The sequence below is a fragment of the Trichosurus vulpecula genome, chromosome 5 (assembly GCF_011100635.1).
Source record: "Trichosurus vulpecula isolate mTriVul1 chromosome 5, mTriVul1.pri, whole genome shotgun sequence".
NCBI lineage: Eukaryota > Metazoa > Chordata > Mammalia > Diprotodontia > Phalangeridae > Trichosurus > Trichosurus vulpecula.
The window spans coordinates 58,000,675-58,022,839 of NC_050577.1; the positions used below are offsets into that span (position 1 = coordinate 58,000,675).

General features: G+C 38.4%; 1 protein-coding gene across 1 annotated transcript in view; it reads right to left on the bottom strand.

Annotated features, from left to right (window-relative positions):
• The window catches only part of NSUN6 (NOP2/Sun RNA methyltransferase 6), a 36,779-nt gene extending 17,629 nt beyond the window's left edge, over positions 1-19,150 (bottom strand). Inside the window, exons 1-6 of the mRNA XM_036762137.1 lie at positions 18,680-19,150; positions 16,529-16,684; positions 14,982-15,061; positions 12,610-12,719; positions 10,148-10,301; positions 2,468-2,549 (exon numbers count right to left, since the gene is read on the bottom strand). Of these exons, the coding sequence (XP_036618032.1) occupies positions 2,468-2,549; positions 10,148-10,301; positions 12,610-12,719; positions 14,982-15,061; positions 16,529-16,684; positions 18,680-18,754 (657 nt within the window). The 5' untranslated portion in view covers positions 18,755-19,150. The remainder of the gene's footprint in view (positions 1-2,467; positions 2,550-10,147; positions 10,302-12,609; positions 12,720-14,981; positions 15,062-16,528; positions 16,685-18,679) is intronic.
• Positions 19,151-22,165: the final 3,015 nt, after the last annotated feature.

A 22,165-nucleotide genomic window follows, 5' to 3' on the forward strand; every position in this document is an offset into this window, starting at 1 on the left:
TGGCAAGTCAATCCAATATCTTTGCCAAGAAAACCCAAATGGAGTCACAAAGAGTGGGAAACGAGTGAAGCAACTCAACAATAACAACACGAGATAAACAGAGCAGATGGAAGGCAATCTCAAGAGTGGGGACTGGAAAAGGCCTCCTTCAGGAGGTGAGACCTGAGCTGAATCCTGACTCCTGGAGGAGTCAGAGAAGCTACGAGATAGAGGTAAGAAGGGCAAGCAGTCTAAGCAAAGGAGACAGCCAACAAAAGCCAAGTGGTCAGTATGTGGAGTGGCGTGGAGGAGATAAAGCAAGTAGGCCAGTGTGACCAGAATGCAGAAGTATCATGGGAGTAAAGAAGACTGGAAAGCAGGACTGGGCCAGGTTTCAAAGGGCTTTATATTTGATCCTGGGGGTAACAGGGTGCCACTGGAATTTAGACTGGGGGGAGGGGTTACACCTGAGCTTCAGGATAATCACTTTAGCAGCTTAGTGGAGAATACACTTAAGGCAAGAGAGACCAAAAGGCCACTGCAATAGTCTAGGTGTGAAGTGATGAGGGCCTTAGAAGCAGACACATACAGGAGTTGTTGTGAAGGTGTAAAGGACAAGACTCAGCAACAGACCGAGTATGTGGAGTAAGTGTGAGAAATGTTTGGAAGGATTGTGGTACTGCAACGTAACAGAAAAGCTGGGAAGGAAGGAAGGTTTGGGGAGAAAGATAATGAGCTGTTTTAGACATGCTGTGTTTGAGATGCCTATGGGACATAGTTTGAGATGTCCGAAAAGCAAATGGTGATGTAGGACCAAAGCTCAGGAGAGAGACCAGAGCTAGAAATATAGAACTGGGAATCATCTGCATGGAATGATAACTGAAACCCTAAGAGTGATGAGATCACCAAATAAGATAGTGTGGAACAGATATTCTTATGCTTCTGGCAGTCTTTTGAAGCCAAAGGACCCCTTCTCAGAATAATATTTTAAATATATAAATAAGATCATAAAGAAAACCAACTATATTGATATACTGTTATGAAAATATTTTTTAAAAGCAAGTTCACAAACCTCAGATTAAGAACCCCTCATATAAAGAGAAAAGCAGAGGGTCTACAATAGAGCTCCAGGAAATACCTACAGTTCTTGGGCATGTTCTAAAAGAAGATCTTGCAAAGAAAGCTGAGGACAATCAGTCAGACACAAAGAGGGAATATTAGGAGAGAGAAGTCTCAGAAATGTCTAGAAAGGGGAAAGTATCCAGGAGGAGATGGTGCAATGGTGCAAAGAAAGACTAGGATTGTGAAAAGACTACTAGATTTGCCAATTATGAAATCACCACTAACTGTGCAGAAGGCAGTTTTAGTTGAATGACAAGGTCAGAAGTTAGGTGGCAAAAGGTTATGAAGTCAGTGAAAAGAGAGGAAGTTTTAAAAGAACATTGTGTAAGGGGGCTTTTTCAAGGAGTTTAACCAAGAAGGAGAAGAGAGATAACAGAGAGGGACAGTCAGAGGGAGGATTGAGAAGGAAAAAAAAATGACTGGACCAGTCACTGTGGTGAGTGGGACAGCAAATCAATTAGGGAGACATAAAAAGAACGCCTTGTCACAAATGAGGGCCAGCTGAGATTACGTATTATAAATTTGTAGAAGACCCAAATCAACCCATTTGTGATTTTTTTCAGCTCCATTCTACAGCATGTAAATAGAAGAGCTGGCAAATGCTGGGAGTAATCCAAGAATGGGAACTGGAAAAATGGGATCAGGAAAAGGACAATGGGGCAAAAGATTTGAGAGGATAATCTAGAGTACAGTTGAACTGGTTCACCAAGAGGTCAACGAAGGGAAGGAAGGAGTGTAGCCAGTGGGAAGGGTGATGGCCTAGGAGATAACTAAGAAAGAGAGGTTACAGAGAAAATGAACAACAGGATTAGAGGCCATAAGGCACAGGAAAAGAGAATGATAAAAGATTATGATCAAAGAATGAGATTTCAGAGTTCATGAACAACAAAGTAAAATAACTGTTAGGTCATGAGAAAATCAAGCATTAGAACATCTGTGTGTAGCTTGGTAGTTTAAAAAAAAAAGGATAAAGGTTGCAAAATTACAAATATTTACTGTCAATCCAAAAGTAAGTTGGAAAATATGAAAACAGATCACGTAGGATTTACAACACCAAACAACATGAGCCGAATCAAGTAAGTATTTATTGTTTATTATGTGCAAGGCATTGTACTAAGCACTGGGAATACAAATAAAATGTGAAAATGGTCCTGCCCTCAAGGAACTTTTAATGATGAAGATGTCATATACAAAAAAGAAATACAGAGTAGAAAAATATCTAACCTAAGTTAGAGGGGAGTAGAGAAACTATACCAGAAATGGCTTTCTGTAGGAGTCAAGAATTCTAGGATGAGATGAGAGAGGAGACCATTCTAGGCCTTACTCTATATTTAAATATCACAAAATAATTTACGTAGACACTTACCTGCAAAAACAAGGAACTGGACAGTACATTGTCAAATGAAGGGCTGAGATACACTGGTTCTGTCATTCGTATACCTATGCCTCTGAAATGTAGGAATCCTTACATTAATCTGACTTAAATTATGTACTATACTCAGTTTACATTTCTAAGAAAACAGTTAACATGGTATAACAAAGATACATTTTTTCAGCCTTCATAAAATCACATTTATATATCCCAAAATTTTAAGAAAAATTTATTCTTATTCTTTTTAGATTTCGCTAGAAATTTTGTGGGATAATTTTAGAGAAAACTCTTCAAGGGAATGAGCTTGTTTTGTTAATTTTTCATTTAACTATAATTGACACTAAGATCGAATTTCCCAAACTTTTAACGAACTTGAGCAGTGAATACCTGAATCTATATATATTTAATGTAACACCTAAAATAGTAATGATAAAATTTATAATCATCCAATAAATATTAACTGAATTATGTGTGCTCTAAATGTAAGATTTTGACATACCAGTTGGAAAAACTGAATTATACCAACAACGAAATTCTAAAAATAAAGTCAGAAGACAAAAAGAAGTTACCCCTAATGAGAAGGATGAAAAGAACGGCTCATGAGTTCTCCTTATAGAAGAAAACAAAAAACTGATAAAGGGGCTTTCAATCTAATACCCAAAGGAAATGTAAAATATGATTTCATAGTATATCTGGTTATCCTGGTTTGCAGTACTCATGAGCAAAAGAAAATATTTGCAGCTTACACATCAACATCTAACGAAAAAGAAAATTCTATGAAGAACTTAATAAGACTCTCCAAATTAAAACAACATATATTTTGATACTTGATAACTTCAATGTAAAGTGAGGCATAAGGTAAGTTGGTTAAGAATGTTAAAAAATAAAGATTAACAGTGAAACTTGAGAGGTCAAAGGCTTGCAACCTAACTCAGAAGTCTTGGGCCTATATACCAGGAATACTTTTTGTTCCAAGAGACATGGAAAGGTTCTCAGCATGGTGACCAACAACCACCACCAAGAAGTGAAAAGGGTTTTACCTTTACAGACACAAGACAACTATTCATTTATGTAGGAATCATACCAGAATCAACTACCTGTATATAGTTAGACCAAAGGTCAATACCAAATTAGGGAATAAATAAAAATAAAAAGACAACAATGAAATACGGCAACAGCTTGAACCTGACATATTCAAAAGAGCTATCAATGCCAAAGTGTGGGGGGAAAAAACCAAAGATACTGACCAAGACTGTCATCATTTCCCATGAAAGTTTAACCAATATAAAGTGGCTGTCACAAGGGAAAGGCCAAGAGAACCCAGAAACTGCTACGGCCTACGAACGTTTGATCTTGTCAAGCAGAGAGAGAAGACACCACCATTTAGAATTAAAAACTCATTTTTCAAATACTAGAGAGAAGAGTGGTAGAAAGTTATGAGTAGTATCACTTCTTAAAAGAGAGAAAAGTAGCAGGAATAAGTATAAATGCCCTGGCACAGAATAGGCTTGTTTACTTAACTTGGTGAGTTGGGCAACTGATAAAACAGACAAGAAATTGATGCAAGTCTAAATAGGAGGGAGAATTGGGGGTGGAGTTGCTGTTTAGATTAAGGAAAGGAAGTTGAGTTGGGTGGTTAAGTTGTTAAGAGGTGATAACTGACTATAAAAAGTTTTAACCAGACCCTTAGCTTGAAGTGTAAATTATCAGCAGATCAAAGAAACAAGGCTGAGAATCTCAACCTTCCTGGGGAACCGGGAAATTGTACAGTAAACTTCCAGTCTGCAATGTTTTTATTTCTGCCATAGCCAACTAACTGTTATCAGTTTTCCAAATGTAGGCTGATCTCCCTCTTGGAGAAGTCAAAGGTACTCAAAAAACGCTTCTCCATACTCTACCGTTAAGGAGTATGAAGGGGGGGGAAGGGGAATCTGAGATAGAATCTAAGAGAAAACCCTTCTCAGGATGCAAAAGGGTAAGAGTGTTACATAAAAGAAGAGAAGAAAAGGAAGGAAAAAAACAGTTGTACAATTAGACCTTAAAAACTGATGAGACTTATTGAAGAGGAAAGAGCTCTTACGTTCCTATGAGAAAAAAGTTGCTTGTCCTCCAAAGAATGCTACATTGGGCATCAGAAGCTATTAGGTAAAAGAACACCCAATATGAGTCAAGAACAACATTGACTGAGGCAACAATCTGTAAATCTGGTAACAACAAAAGCGAGATCTGTTATCTCCTCAGGCTATCCGAGATATAACAGAGCAACTCCCCCAGTGAATGAAAGCTACCCACTTTTGGTGATTAACATATTTACAAATGGCATTGTCATAAGGAACCTTAAAAGTATCATTAATGATTATAAAGTCTTGACCAAGAAACTGAAACCCACAAAAGATTTGGTTTTAGGAGGAAAAGTCAGTACAAATGTACTTTGTCTGATGTTTTGTAAATAAGTATAAGGACTGCAAACTAAAAAGAGTGGAGGTGAAACAAAACTGCCTATGTATAGCTCCCAAGTTAAATACAATAAAGAGTAACAACAAAGAAGGAAGAAAAGTAGTTGAGACACAAATATGTTCACTGGTAACAAAATCCAAAAAGTAGATAGTTTTAAAATGCATGGCTTCAAATATCTATACACAAATACCCAAAGTTTAGACAACAAATAAGAGAAAGTAGAGGTCCTAATATATATAGAGGCAAAAATGATCTCATAGAGACTGAAATAACTTATTTTTTGAAAGGATATGCCTTATTTTATTAAAAAAAAAAGAACAGTAGGTAAAAGGAGAATAGGTACCACTGTATATTAAGAAAGGTTATTCATGTAAAGTAATCTGTTAACAAGAAGGGGGAAGTATGAAGAAGACTATCTGAGTAAAGGTCAATGGAAGGAGAAACAGTGATTTTATCACTGGAGCATATCATAGACGACACACAGAAAAAGGAAACAGATGAAAAGTATGGGAAACAGATCATGAGCCTGGCACAGAGGGATGATACAGTAGTGTTGAGAGACTTCATCCAGACACCTGCTGGAGCTCCCTCTCTTTCTACAAAAAGCAGACTAGCTATTAACTTTCTGACTGGCCTTAATGTTAATTTCATCTTTCAAAAGGTAGAATAACCAACAAGGGAAAATCCTATTCTGGATCTAATTCCTACAGGAAGGAACTGTTTGCTGAGGTGCCAATGATGGGAACCCTAAGAAGCTTCCTACAGTCTGTGACAGAGGCTTAGCTTAGAGGATTCACAAAACACATGGTTAACTGCATTGGGTCCTTTCTTAAAGGTATTCAGATTCTGAAAGAAACTGGCAGATATAAATTCTGAGCCAATGTCAGCGATATTCAAAAGATCATGGAAAATAGGAGAGGCACTACAAGACTGAAGGACTAATGTCTCAATTTTCCTAAAAGGGAAGTCTATAAGCTATAGGCCAATGACCTTAAACTTTGAAAAAAGCTACGACAACTTTCAGTTTCCAGGAATAAGGAAATAAAAGTCCCACTGTACTCTGCCCTCTTCAAACCTCATCTGGAGAACTGTGTTCAATTTTGGGTGCCACGGTTTAAGAAAAACATTAGGCAACCAAGATGATGAAGTGCCTACAGTTTAAGACATAACAGGATAGGTTGAAGGCTATGTTTAGCCTGGAGAAGAGAAGACTTGGGAAGGTATTATATAGCTGTCATCAAGTATTTCAAAGTATGTTACGTGGAAGATAGACTGAACTTTTTCTGTTTAGCCCCAAATGGCAGAACTAGGAGCAATGGGTGGAATTGGCAAAGAGATGAATTTAGGCTTATTGCTGGGAAAACTTTCCTAACAATTAGAACTGTCCGAAAGTAGAAGTGCCACTAGAGGTGTTAACTTCCCCTTCAGTGGAGGTCTCACAACAGAGGCTGGATATGTTGTACTGGAGATGTCTTCTGTGTATGACTTTGATTAGATAACTGAGGGGTTTCCTTTGAAATCTAAAATTCTGGGATTCACTGATGACTTATTTCCATCATGACTGACTTCTTGAGTTGGCTCTGATTACTAAAACTTCTAAATTCCTGGCTTTCTAGACCCCTAGTACCTTTAATACTATGCTTACCAGCTATATGTCTCAGTACTCTTGGTTTTGAAGCCCATTTCACTAGCTCTGTCAGCCACGAACAGGCTGGTACGAGTCAAATATTATCCATTTACTGTGCACTGGAAAACATTTAGCATCTACCCTTTTTGCCTTGGAATACCCTGAATAGAAGATCTCAGGCTAATTAAATTGGTTACAACTTGAGTTGCTAAGTGGTTTGAATATTGGGGGTCTGTTTAAATTATTTTAACAGGTGAGCAGTATTTCCATATGATCAAATATATTCTTAAATGTCAAATGAATAAACCCAATATAAAGGAGACCTGTTTATAAGATTGCAGAGAAAATTTTCTGAAAGTATCTATCTCTGTGATTGTAGCAGATTTAAGCCAGTTGGAACATGTGAAACCAAAGTGTCCCAACACTGCTGCTTGGATAATAAACTATATCCATCAGCATACTAAGATAACTCATCTCTAAATACTAAAAATAATATAAATGGGAAACTGTGTTTAAGTTTAGCATTTATGGTTTTACCATATCTTTATCTTTTTTTTTTTTTTGGAAAACTTTCATTTGTTTGGAAAATAGGAGAGGTATCACAAGATTGTTGACAAGCAAATGTCCTGACTTTCCAAAAAGGGAAGAGAACAGAATCTGAAGACCATGGGCCAATGGAAGCTTTTTTTCCCCTACATATCAACAGACTGAGACAGAAGTTATAGCAACCCAGTTAAACAAGACTGAATTACAAACCTTATTCTAAAGGTATGGCTGTTTCCCCTCTGCAAAGCATATAGCCTTCTATAGAAAATAAAGGCAGAAAATTAAACAAGGTGCCTAGAGCTTCAAATGAGCTAAGAGGAAGAGAAAATGAGTACTCTATCTATGGTATTCTAAAAGAAGTATTAAAAATATATTCAATCCACTGTTATTTATGTATACTGTTCTACACACTCTTCATACCATTAATAATCACATACTATGCATATAGATCATATGGAACTATTCCTTGTTTTAGAAAAATATGCCATGGAGATGAAGCCATATCTGCCTTTGGAAGGCAGAGGAAAAGTCCAAATTATGGAGTCTTGATTTCCTCCAGAATGGTTCGTTTGTATCAGCTAGAACCAAGGAAACTTGCCACCAGAGACAGAGCTGAGGGCATTATCCACATGAGTGGTTTACCTACAGTCTTCAAATATATCCATTTAAATGGTTTACTTCATGAACACAAAATTATTGACAAAATTTTGAAAGAAAAGGCTGAAGGCTGAAACTTAGGCTTAAATAAGTTTTAAAGATTATATAGGAATTTAACTTATATAAACTACTGCTTATTTGTTTTTACATTAATGATCAAGAATTGATGCCACCTTGATATGACTGAATCAGACTATGATTCTGAGCTTTGCATCAGTAGATTTACTTTGGACTGACAGTGTAAATGGACAAAGAATTGGGCCTCAGAACTGAATCAGGAATTAGAAGGTAAGATGGATGGCATTTAGAAAATGGCATAGCACTCTCAAGGATTGCTTCCTTCCTTCCGTCCTTCCTTCCTTCCTCTCTCCCCTGTGACTCCAAAAAGCTATAGTGTGCACAGCAGTCATACTCTAGTAAAACTGTCTCAGCAGACAAGCTAAACCAGGCTGAGAATAACTGACAGGTCTCAAACCCATAGGTGAATTAGGGGTTAGTTCAAACTTGGCCAAGGACTAACTTGTGCCCAATAATAATCTTTTTTTTGGTAAGTGTTCAAAAATGGGGTGGAAGCTAGCAGACGGCCACCAGTGGATATGACTTGAAAGGCAAGATGATTAAAAGCTTTACAAGTTGGACAAGAGGCTCTCATGCAAATTGTCACTGGGGTGATGTCTGGAGTTACCCACTCTTGCTTAGTAAATCTATCATCCCTTGTGTGCCACAATGACCCCACTGGGGAAGAGTGGCTTACCGATCCCAGTCAGCCAGACCCAAGAGACCTGCTTAGCACTGTACAGTTGTTGCCTCTTCTTTACCACAAGTTCATACACAGTGAACAGTTGGTTCAAAATAATAGCATTAAAAGATAAAAATACATGAGTATCTATATGATCCCAAATGACATCCACTTATTACTGAAAAGTTTCATTTCTCCACTTTGGGTGGGAGAGGTCCTAGTTCCTCAAATGGCAGTGCTCCCAAGTTTCACAATATCCTGGCAGTAGGACTTGACCCATGGAACCTCACAGTCAAAGATCTCCTAATAGGATTTTTACCACGTTTTTCTCCCAATAGTAATTTATTATTATTATTATTATTATTTTCTAGATTTTTTTAAAAAATATACTCTAATAATCATATAATGGATATATTCATAATATAAGAATATTCAGATTGAAAAGATAAAGAAACTTGCTTTAACAGCTTCTCTTAGCCTTCCAGTATTTATTCATTTATTTATCTTTTTATTTTTTATTTATTTATTTATTTTTAGTTTACCACACATGGTTCTACATAATTTTGAGTTCCAGATTTTCTCCCCTCCCTCCCCCAAGATTCCTTTTTTAAAGCCCATCATCTTAACGCCAGTGTTTTTCTGGTAACACACTGGGATGGGAAATCATGAAACACTACAATCTCCAAAACAAAATTGCAGGTATTCTCAAAGGTGAAATACGGTGACTGTGTCTAAGTAGCTATGTAGGAAATCTGAGAAAAATTATGTATGATGAGGAAATGAGATGAGCTGGGCAGATGGAGAGAGGGAAGTTTATGTTGATGGATCGCCAGTAAAAGATGTATGGAACATCATCAACAACAAAGATAAGAATAGCTAGTATTTGTAGAATGCTTATACCATGTGCCATGCACCACGCTAAGTGCTTTATAAATATTATTTCATTTGATCCTCACACCCTGGGAGATGGGTGCTATTATTACCCCCATTTTGCAGGTGAGGAAACTGAGACAGAGGGAAAGTGACTTACCAAGGATCATACAGCTAGTAAGTACCCAAGGCTGGATTTGAACTCAGGTCTTTCTGACTCTAGGCCTAGTAGCTCACCTGGCTACCCATGTGAATATGTCACATGAGATAGGGAGGCACTGATGGGTTATAGTCTGCTCTAACAGAGGGAGTATGAACACTGATGAGATCACGGATCAACAGAAGTAGGAATTACTTTAACCATTTATTTGAATTCTACCTTTTTTTTTCTATTTATGACCTTTCAATCATAAAAATATGCCTTTTCACAAAATTCCAATTATTAGCCATAGGTTCTTTCCCTTCAAACTAAAATATTTAGTAAATACTTTAATTGAATAAGGAAAAAATACATAGATTAAATCTACTTCGTCAAGTAAAAAAAAATGACAAATGAAAAGGTAACCATTTGCTTACTTTCTTTGACTTGTCTTCACTCTTATGCCTAAGAAATTTCATTTCTTTAAAAACTATTGCCCTCTAAGTCCTGCTTTCTACACAAATTGATATTAAATAAATTTATTCACTCTTATAATAAAATCTGAAGTATATGTAAAATTTTTTAAATTTTCTTTAAATAAAAGAATACAGCTCTTTAATAAAACACCTTATAACATACTTCAGTGGACTGCTCAAACTGAAAATTTCATTGCGGCTCAATTCAGAAATTCCATTTCCAAGAAATACTTTTTTCCCATCGAACTCTTTGGCTCCTTTTTTACATTTTCCTTCAATATCAGAATAAACAGAGACAACATCTCCAGCTTTCATAACTAGAAAAAGGAGAAAATCAAAAGATCCCATTAAACTACGCTTTTTCAAAGAAGAATGAACATCAAGGGAGGGACCTTTAAAGAGTTCTTTCACGCATCAAACCAAACTTATCTCATCATTCTAATACTGTTCTTGATCAAAAAAATCAGGCTTTACTTTTTTATATCAGGGCTAATAGCAAATTTAATATTGCAATTCTTTCAAAGAAGAAATGTCAGAAGGGCAAATTTCTTACTTCCTTCTTGTGAAGAAAGTAACATTTTATTGCAGGTCAAATCCTATTTCAGTAAATACCATTTGAATACAAGTATTTTCCCAGTCCACTTTTTGAGGAAGAGTCAATACAACAAAGACATGTATTCACAATTTTTGAAAAACTTGAACAAATGCAAATCAGCAATATTTTTAGGATTTTTTTTCTGGTTTCTTTAAAAACTTTTCTTAGTTCATGTAAGAGGCAATGTTCATGGAAGAAATTAAGGTATATTTGCCATGAGAAGATACTTTTACTCTAAGCCTAATCAGCTGAGGAGTAGTAAAAAGTGGGTGAAGTTGAAAGGAATGAGATTGGTTTGGTGTTCATATAAATTGTACAGACAATACAATTTTAGAAGATTTGGCAAAAACTATTTGCCAGACATAGATAAAACAGTATCTTCTTTGTGTCATGCTGCCTCTAGCCTTATAATTTCAGACACATAAGAGAGTTATAACTATTTGCAATCCAGTTCCGTTCTAGAAAACTTCTGCATGCTTCCCTCCAAGATGGAACAGTTACAGGTTCTGAATTATGTCAAACTGCATTGCTGGTTCATATAGGCGAAGTCTTAGACATCTGAGGTAAGTAATTCAGCTGTATCTGCAATCTTTACACTATTCTGCCACTGAATCTTACAGTTTAACTTAGTTGGTTTTTGTTTTTTGCAAAGATGGGGGCAATTTTATTTGGTTTAGACTTGTGATTTCAAGAATCCCCCACGAAGAAATTCCTTCTGCCAATGGAGATCGGCAGCTATTCTAAAACTTTTAATTTTAAAGAATCGTCTGGGGCACTGCAAGTTTCGCTGAATTGCCCAGCTTCACATATCAGTCTAAGAGGCAAGATCTGAATCCAGGCCTTTCTGACTCTAAGGTTGGCCATGTAATCATTACACAATGCTGTCTCTCAAAACTGTGAGTAATGCAAATATTAAATATGTTCAATGTCTTCAAAAAATTAAATGTTTTCTTACATTGAAATGAAGTCTCTCCTGTAAGAAACTCAAGTGTAAGCTGACAAATAATTATATATTATCAAAACACTGCAATAAAATTGGTAATTGTATGAAATAAAAATTAAATTTCTAAAAAAGCACAACCCCAAGAAATTACTATTAGAGCTATTAGATAAATAACAGACCACACTATACTAGCTATTTTCTTTTTAAACATTTTAGCAAATACTAATTATATAAAAATGAAACATTTTTTCACATTTTAATTTGCAAATGTATAGCAATTTTTTAAAACAGGCATATTCATAATGATCATAAAAATAAACTCCAGAAATAACAAGTGTGATGTTCCCATGGTCTGCTGCTGCCCTTCGTCCAATGCTATTTTTCTTTTTTTTTTAATTTGAAACTTCATGCAGTATCCTACAGCTGACAGTAAACTAACCAAAACAAAAAATCACTCAGTTTAAATGAGCTAAGCACTATGCTATCCAAATCATGTGAAAAGTAGTAATCAAACTAAACTGTAATTAATTTCAACCTAGTTACCAATCTACAGACTCTTATAAAAGTTTATGAGAATGTATGTGTACCTAGTATTACTGAAAAGCCACACACAAAGATGAAGTCATAAAATAAATAAAAATATTGCTGTCACTCACACAAATACACACACACACACATATATATACACACTAACACACAGATATGCCCCATCCACTCAGTGATAAATCATAAGGCTTTCCATTTAGAAATAGATCTAATTCTGAAAAACATTTATGTTGAAAAAAACACATCACTTGCCAATTCTGAAATAATAAATCCTAACCTCTAACAAAATAGAAAAATACCAAGAAAGAACTGAGTCCAATTAGTGCAACCAAGTAATGCCATAAGGTCCAAGAACTGCAAGTGTGGAGGGGAGCAGAGGAAAGGAAGAAAGGGTAAGCTGGATGGAATTCATTTATTAATCATAATTATGTGCATTTAACTCTAATATTTTGCTTGGCAAAGGGAAATTTATAATTAGAAGAAAAAGGCACACAACCAACACATCTGGACAACTCTCTCAAAAAGAAAAATGTGCACTTACATTTTGAAGCAGATATAATTCCTGGAACATAGACATGTGCTCCCCTTAACACGGCATTACCACAGTGGGCTCCAACTATGACTTCAGAGGGTTGTTTGTTTATATTTTTCCTAAAAATATAAGACCATGAAAGTTAAACAGAATAATGTATCCTAAAATCTGTAAGTTTTCTCAAATTCCAGTTTTCCTCTTTTTGTTTAGTCATTTTCAATCATGTATGACTCTTCATGACCCTATTTAGGATTTTCTTGTCATAGATACTGGAGTAGTTTGCCATTTCCTTCTCCAGGTCATTTTACAGATGAGGAAACTGAGGCAAACAGGGTTAAGTGACTTGCCCAGGGTCACACAGCTATTAAGTGTCTGAGGCCAGATTTAAACTAAGGAAGAGGAATTTTCCTGACTCCAGGCTATTTTTTTAAGCAACTTTTCAGCTTTAAGTATTATCACTGGGGCTAAGCAAAACCATGAGATACTGCCATCTAAGAAATGGTGGGTGCAAAAGAGGAAATAATGAATAAAAGAAAAAAAGGGAAAGTAGTAAAAAGGAGTGAGGAATATTAGAAAGGAAAAAAATTGGTAGGCATTTGGTAGGCAGTGGTAGAAATCACTCAGGTAACATGGAGTCAGTTCCTGAATATCCGTACGTAGCAGAGTACTGGAAGAACAAAAACAAAAGCAACAGAAGCTAAGGCCTTTGCCTGAATGGATCTAACAAAACCAAGGAGCCAGGAACGCTTAGGTTCAAGTCTTGCCTCTGACAGAGATTTTGTGACCTAGGCAAATCACCCAACCTCGAAGTTCTCTAGGTAAGCAAACTGCAAGATACAGTGAAGATTCTGACCTACATCATTAGCAGTGCAAGCTCCACCCCAGGAGTTCCCCAAACCAGTAACATCACAAGTCCAGCCCCTATGAGTACAAGAGACAAAGGAAAGATGATAGAGAATAAGCAATTCTCAAAACCAAAAACCTCTACTCAAGGAATGCTACATGTACAGCCAAGTGGCTAAATCCCAAGGAGAGAGTTAATTTTATATGGCCAAACAGACTTCCCAAGCCCTGTCCTTTGAGCACCCCTTCCTCTAATCACATCTATGCTGTATCCCCCTCCTAGGACATGAGCCCCTTGAAAGCAGGGACAGTCTCCCTTTTGTTTTTGTACACCCCCACTACTCCTGGCACAGTGCTATGCACATGTTGGATAATGAAAACATATCAGACATGTCCAAAGAAGAAAGGCTGTTTTCTTAATGGGGGATTTTCTATGCTGCACACTAGCTGTGAGAAGAACTACAGGACAGTCCGAGGAATCAGAAAATGATTGAAGATGTCCTTGGCAAAGGGAGATCTGAGAAGGGACTCTACTGCTGCTGCAGATCCACACCTGGCTGCACCTAGAGTCTTCAGGGTGACTTCAAGCTTTGGGAGGATAAGGTAGGCACCCAGGGGCACAAGTAGTAGGAGCTAGAGGCGAGGCTTGAATCTAGGTCTCCCTGGCTACAAGACAAGCTCTCTGTCAGACCACAATGACCCACAAGGAAATCATAAATGAACAGAAAGAATGATAAATACAGACTCAATTTGGTGGCAGCTAGAAGACCAGGTAGAATGCTGAGCCTGGAATTAGGAAAACTCAAATACAGATCCAGCCTCAGACACTGAGCCACGTGACCCTGGGCAAGTCACTTCTCTTCTGTCTGATTCAAGTTTCCTCAACTGTAAAATGAGGATAATAACAGCACCTACCTCCCAGAGTTACTGTGAAGCTTCAATGAGATAATATTGGTAAAGGACTTAGGACACTGCCTGACACATAGGAAGTGTTTAACAAATTTTTTTTTTTCCTTTCTTTCCTCAATTTCCTCATCCCCCTCAACAGTATCTGATAACAAAGGGAAGCTCAGATCTCATGTCTTTAAAACCATGGCTTAAATCTCAGAATATCAAGACAGAATATTCTGAGTACCAGTATGTGCCTAGTGCTTATCTTACAATATCTAAGTTATGACATGTGAATGTATCACTTTTGCTGTCGAAAAAGATTTTAGCACAATACTTTCCCTGATGACAAAGCCTGCTGCTTATGCATAGTTCAACCTAAAATTCACTTCACTCAATTTAAAAGAAATGCATCCTAGGCCCATTTCCACTTTGCCTTTGCAATGCTTCTGGCTCTTTCTTAGGTAGCTCTCTTCTTTATCAGGCTTAACATGAATTTTCCCAGCCAACACTGATGAGGCCAGATAAAATTTGTAAAGCAAGGTAGAGTAACTTGATGTATCATTAAACATAAAAATGATCAAAACATACTGGTGAGAAGTGTCCTATTATTTAATAACATACGGTTTTTGAACCAAGTTGTTACAAACCTGGGTCCAATTACAGGAATAAGTAACACATCCTGAACATCTGGGTGCTGAAGAATTGGAAGACTTAATCCATTAAATTGCTGTCAAAATAAACAGATACAATTATTAAAGACAAACATAACAGACACTTAGTTCAACTGTGTAGCGATTCCATTCACAGATGAAGATTACAACACCCTCTGTGCATTAGTAAACATAAACAGGCTTTAAGCTGTGGCCTAAAAAAGGGTCACTTACTGGCCAACCTTCTAATGATGAGCCTTGCTGACTTTAGCAAAGCTGGCCTTGCATACAATTATATGTAAACTCAGTTTTAGAATAATTTCTGAACAAGTCCTTATTCGGAAAAACAAGATTATATTACGACTTAAACAATACTTGCAGCCATGGCTAGCATTGACAAAGCACTTTACCAAACACGTTACAAATGGAGAGAGATAGTATTTAGTCAGAAAGAAATCTCTCTTACAAACATGTATAGATAGATAGATTGAGCTCTGGATAATATTTGTGATTGTTATGCCACTATGAAAAAGAGCCCGGAAATGTGCTAGATTCACAATAGTGTATCAGGTTCTCAAGTTTCTTCTGTAGTACTTTTGCTACCGTACTAAGAGTGAGGGGAGAGAAACCTGAAAGACTTATATGATCTGAAATAGAATAAAGTGAGGAGAATCAAGAAAACAATTTATAATATAACATCAATATTGTAAAAACGAGCAATTCTGAAAGATTTAAGAACTTTGATCAATACAACCATCAACCATGATTCTAGAGAACTGACAATGAAGAAGGAAGAACTCTATGCCAGAGAGGTGATAGACTGCTGTGAAAAAGAAAAAACTCATTTTTGGACATGGCAAATGACTCTTCTATGTTAAAAGGTTTTGTATTTTTCACCCCAGTGGGAGTAAGGAGGTAAAGAGGGGGAAAAAAGTTTGATAATTGAAAAAAATTAAGATAAAAAGAAATAATAGTATACATGATTTATATGCTGTTTCACTTTACGAAGTCTTACAGTACAAAGCATATGTACATTTTCACTTGACTGTTAAAATGACCTCATAGGTTAAACAGTACAAGTCATTTAAGGAGAAATTTTATAGGTAAAGAAATGGAAGCTCAGAGAAATGAATGGCCAGATCACACAACTATCTACTTCTGCCAATTTTAAAGGGAAAAAAAAAACTAGTGGGAGGAAAAGACAAGAGAGGCTGACTCCCTCAATTACTTAGAAATGTGACAGCCATAGATATTTTCTTCTTTCAGGTAGGCAGAAGGGAAAATCAAAGTTACAAAGGAGTCAACTCATAGATAGCCAAGACACTTAATTTTTTTCATAGAAATCTCAGATTTTTTTATGAAAGGAACCTTAGAAATCATTGAATCTGCCCTCCAACCCACTCCCCCAACACAAATTTCTTCATGGCCAAGGAAATTCTAAAACCCAGAGAATTTAGGGATATCCTGCCCATGAACCTATAACTAGCTAGAGTACTTCACCTGTCCAATAAACATTACTAACATGCATAAAGAATTCAACAAACCTTATTTATTTCTTCAAGCAGCAAATCTTTCACATGTTTTACGGATGCTAAATGAGTATTCACTCTAACAGTTGTGAATGCTGGTGGGTGTGACAAGTGATTTAACAAGGTTTCAAATCTCCTTTCTGCTTCCCGCATACCTACCGCAGTTACAATCTGGAAAGAAAAAAAAAAAACAATAATGCAAGATTGACTTCTTTTTTTCAAATGGAAAACTCAATTACAACAAAGTCCTAAACAAGAGAACCATTTATTTTTATGACTATTGCTCTATTTCAAGAAGCATGTTTTAGCATTCGATCTGATTCCATTGCATTTTGTTTTGTCTACTTTTGTTATTAACACTGAGAAATTAAATATGAAATCTTTAAAGTATCATTCATTAATATTCTATGAGTAACTTTCATAATTATTCAAGCTTCTATTATAATTAATTATGGCATGAATTAACAATATGTTATTTAGGAAAAAATATACTAGAAGACCCATATGTAACCCATGGTTTTCTGGCATTAGATGTGGCAGGATCAAAAGGTAGAAGAAACCTCAGGGATCATATGGCCCACCCTCTTCTTTTACAAATGGAAAACCAAGGAAGTTAAGTGTCTTACCAAGGTCACATAACTAGGAGTAGCATAAAACTGAACCAAGGCCTTCTATCTCCAAATCTGTTGCCACAACTATACCACACTATGGCCTTACAAAACTTGAATTTAGATATATGCTTCTTAATTATGAACTCCAAGAGGACAGACACTGTGAATAGTTGCCTTTTTGGGGTGCTATTTAAACCAGTGCAATTAAATAGCTTTTTCAGGAACTTGATTTCTGAAGTTAACTCAAAGCTTCCATAAAAAATGCAAAACATTAAAAACAAGTAACATGCAGGTAGCTTAACTTAAAACAATAAAATGTAGAAAAAAATTAAGATTCCTTTTGTCCCTAAGTACACCTTAGGAACATTAGGGGCAGTAGGGGAGCTTGGGGCCTTTTGAGGAAGACCTGAGTTCAGGTTCCATCTCTCACACACAAGCTTTATGACCCAGGGCAAACCACTTAACTTCCTGCCTCGGGTAACACTCCCTAGGCCTATAAGTTGCAAAACAAGGGCCAATACGCATTGATCTAAGTTGCCAGGAAAGGAAACAACACTGCTACCAGAGCAGGTAACTGTCCATTGGGCAGAAGCAGCTCTTCATTTGGTGCTTCCGCACCAGATGAAATCAGTGGTCTGATATTAAAACTGAAAAAAGACACAGACTGAATACACCTATGCAGAAATCTGCATCTTCCACTTCGGAGAATCTTCTAAGGGAGAACGTTCGGTACTTACTCCTTACTGCTGAGGGAAGTCCATTACTTAACTCCTTACTATGCGCTGATTTCACTGACTACTGTGCTCCCTCCACCTCCTCCTCCCATATAGTACAGTTACCACGGAAGTGGACTTGTAGTCGGAAGAACTGGGTTCAAATTGAGAATGCTGCATGATTACCTGCAAATCTCTCAAAGCCTGATTCCTTCTCTGTAGAATGAGTGAGTAGGTCTGAACGACCTCTAAGGTCCCTTCTAGTTTATCTATAACCCACCCAAACCTTAAATTCGTGATGCAACGCTGATTTCAATGGGATGGGGAACCGCTGGGTAAGGAAATCCCAACTTAGCGGAGCAGGTTAGCGCTTTCTTTGCAGACGCTCAGGGTGGTGGCCACCCAGAGCACTGACAGGTCAAGGCACGTGTGTACAAAGTGACCAAACCCGGGACTGGAACACACGCCTTCCTGACTTCCCCGTCGCCCCCTGGTGGCCAAGTGATGCCTCTCGCACCGTCTTCTCTAGCTCCTTACTAGCAGTTTTTTTTGGCCTGACCTTCATAAAAACAAATTGAACCAGCATTTTATAGGCAAAGGCCCAGCTCGCTCTTCTATTTAAGTAACTTCCCTTCCGCACAGCTCGCTTTCCTTTATAATAAATCCATCGTGCACATGTCCGATCTCGCCCCGACTCCTCCCGACCCGGGCACTTCCGCAGAGACCCTCGGCTGACCCTCCGAGGCCCAGGCGCCGCCCCCTCCCCACTGGGGGTGCCGCCTTCCTTTCCCTCACACCTTCGGCCGCCCGGGCCTCTCTAACCGCTTGGCCGTCCGACCTACCTCCTTATTCTTAAAGCTCGCCCTGAGGTAGTCTTCGACTTCGGGTCTCAAAGATATTTTGGGGAAATGGGACATTTTCTTATTTTTCCTCCCTTTTCACGGAAAAAGCACTTGAAGAGGATTTTTTTTTTTTTTGCTTTTCTTTAGAATATCGGTGAGTTTGGGTTTGTTTGTAAACACAGACACACGTGGTCCCCCGCCCCGCTCGGGCTCGGACCGAGGGCTGACTGGCAGCGCCACGCCGGTCGGAGACGCGCCTCGAGCCCAGAAGCCCACTGCGGCGCTTCTTTCAGCCTCCGCTCACGCGGTAGAGAGCAGCAGCCTCGGCGTCCCCGGCCTGCAGCTCAAAGCCGCCCAATAAACCCGGGCCGCGCACCCGACGGCCGGGACGAGGGTCCCCGGTGCTCGGGCTGCGGCCAGAGAGCCGGGCGCTCTACCTCCCGCCTCCTTACACAGACACGCTACTGCTCCAGGAGGTCCCGGATACCGCATGCGGGATGATGCTGACGTGCCGGCGTCACTGCGTCGCCGTGCGTCATGCGTCATTACGCTGCGAGTGTCATGTGCATCCTGTTGCGTAGTGGTGAAGTCCCCTCGAGCGCACGATTTGCGCGGTGGAGACCCTGGTGGTTCGGAGGAGCACTTTGGAAGCCTCTGGTCCTCCGAGGTCGGGAAAGGGAGGGGAGGGGAGGGGAGGGGAGGGGGCTGACACCCGGAACCGTACGAGTTCAGGAGACTCAAAGTGGGTGGGCTCTTTAACGAAAAGACTGACAGCTTCCCCCCAATTTCACTTTGTCCTCTAATAGCTCTGGCCAGCTTCTTATTTTTTTTTATTTCTTTTTATTAATTCCTGATACATGGTGACGAGGCTTCCTATCCATTTGGAGTCCAGGAAGGTACAAGGGAAGGAAGGTGTGCTTTCCCACATCTTTCAGACCAGTTCAAATGCCCCCTCGGGGTCTTCTTGTAAAAGTCACCACCTCCCTGGCCCTCGGTGTCCTCATCTGTAAAATGAGGGGCTGGCACGTACTAGGCACTTAATAAATGCTTGTTGATTTGAAATACCGTTGTTGGCTTCTGAATCTCTAATTCCCAAATCACCTCCTTGTCCTTTTCTCCAAGTCTTGAGGTTGTAGGATCTTGGCTTTAGAACCCGAGAGGACCCCGGCAGGGGAAGGGGTCATCTAGTCCAAGCCCCTGGTTTTACCCATCAAGAAGCTGACACCCAGAGAAGCCGATGACTAAGATGTGATGGCTGAGGTCACAGGTAGTAAGTGGCGGAGCTGGGGAAGCCAGTCCTACGGTTCTAGGTCTCATCTAGATATGGGCAGAAGCACATAGAGTAGGGACCTCAAGAGCTGATCTGATCTAACCTTTTCACGTTACAAATGAGGAAACAGGCCCAGGGAGGTGGTGACTTACCCGAGGTCACACACTGGTGCCAGAGAGGGGATTAGAAAATGGCTTCTGTGACTCAGATCTGTACCCTTTCCATTACACCTCTGCATATCCTGTTTTCCATTGTACCATGTCGCTTCCTGGGGGCCGTCCCAGTTGTCCCGATCTATATCTGGCCTCTGGACCCAGATGGCTCTGGAGGAGAGAGTGAGGCTGGTGACTTTGCACACACCCTCACTCAAATCCAATTCACTTTCCAGTCATGACATCACCTTCCTGATGTCATGGACCTCTTCAAGAGCTAAGCACAAACAACTGCCCTCTAGTCAGTTGTTATTTAATATACCTAAAGGGTATGATATAATATAATATAATGTAATGTAATGTAATACATATTTATATATTATATGATATAATATACCTAAAGGGTATACTAGATTTGAGTACAATCTTTTTTTTTATTGTTGTATACTGAACTGTTGATGTTTGTTGATGACTAAGTTCATAATAAAGGAGGCTGTTTATATTTAAAAAGAAGAAAGTGTGCTGTCTTGGAAAGTACCCTAGACTGCCTTCCTACCATCCATGTATGACGTACACAAGCGAAGTAATGCCATCGTCACTTCCTTTTACTCAATTATAAAATGAAGGTGAACAAGATAGTAAGATAGATCGTCTCTTAACATCCCTTCCAATACAAAGTGCTTTCCAGATCTCATGTATATCTATAACTGTACAAAGTACTATATAAAATATTTCAAACTTAACAGATCCAAAATAGAACTCACCTTTCTCCCAAAGCCCTTCCTTTTCCTAATTTCCTGTTTCTGTTAAAGGCATCACGATTCTACCAGTCACCTAGATTCAAAACCTTCGTTATGCTTCACTCTCCATCCCCATCCTTCTCTTACTCGTCTTAGTTCAGGCACTCATTGCATCTGGCCAGGACCAAAGCCTCATAATTGATTTCTTAATCTCCACCTTGTCCCTCTCCAATCCTTCCTCCATACATTTTGCTAAAGGGATATCCTTAAGCACAAGTCTGATGAAGTCATTCCCCGGCTAAAATAATTTTGTGGTAGTTATCTATTGCCTGTAGAATAAAAGACAAAATTCTGGTGTTCAAAGCCTTTCACAGTCTGATTCCAGTATAGCACTCAAATACTCTAATGGATCTATGAACTCATAGTTGTTGTTTTAATTTATTACTTTTAACATTCTTTTTTTTCTTCATTGTGAGTACCAACTTCTTTTGCTCCCGCCAGCTTCTCCCATTAAAAAGGTAAGCAATATATCAATTATATATATGTAAATGATCTCATGATTTTACGAATTTGATTCAACAGGGCAGAGCATATAACTCACCCATGCCTGCCCATCCTGTGAGACTCTCACCCATGGTTTTTCCAAAACTCAACTACAAAGCATCCACCCAACAATCCATTTCTCCCTAAGTGCCTTTACTTAGGATGTCCACACAGCCCAAAACATGTTACATCCTCACTTTTGCCTCTTAAGATTCTTCAATCCTTTCAAACCGCAGCTCAAGTTCCTCCTACCTGAGGACTTTTATGATCCCCCAAGTTTAAGTGCACCCCAAATTACCTTGTATTTTGTGCATTTTGTACTTATTCTCATGAATGCTTTTTATGTGCCCTCCTCCCTATAATATGTATGCTCCTGGACAGCAGGGGCCCTCTCATTTTTGACTTTGTAAATTCAACCCCTACCATCCTGACTGGTACATAAGTACTTATTAAGTGTTTATTGATTTGTTAAACTATAATTTGTTGTTGGCATTATTAATCCAACTGTAAAGCCTATAATCCTATAATAGTAACTTACATTTGTATTGCATTTTATAGATAACAAAGTGTTTTCCTCATGACCCTGTGGAAAATCAGGAGCAAAAAGAGTTTAAATTATTTATCTTCATAGTTAGACAACTGGTAAGTACCAGAGTCAGGACTTAATTCTAATCCTATTTTCACTACATCTTATTCTTAGGAATGACCCTGCCTAGGCTATCTGGTACCTGCCATGTTGCCATTCCCCAGTGTTTCCAAATGAGCTAACTGAATTATAACT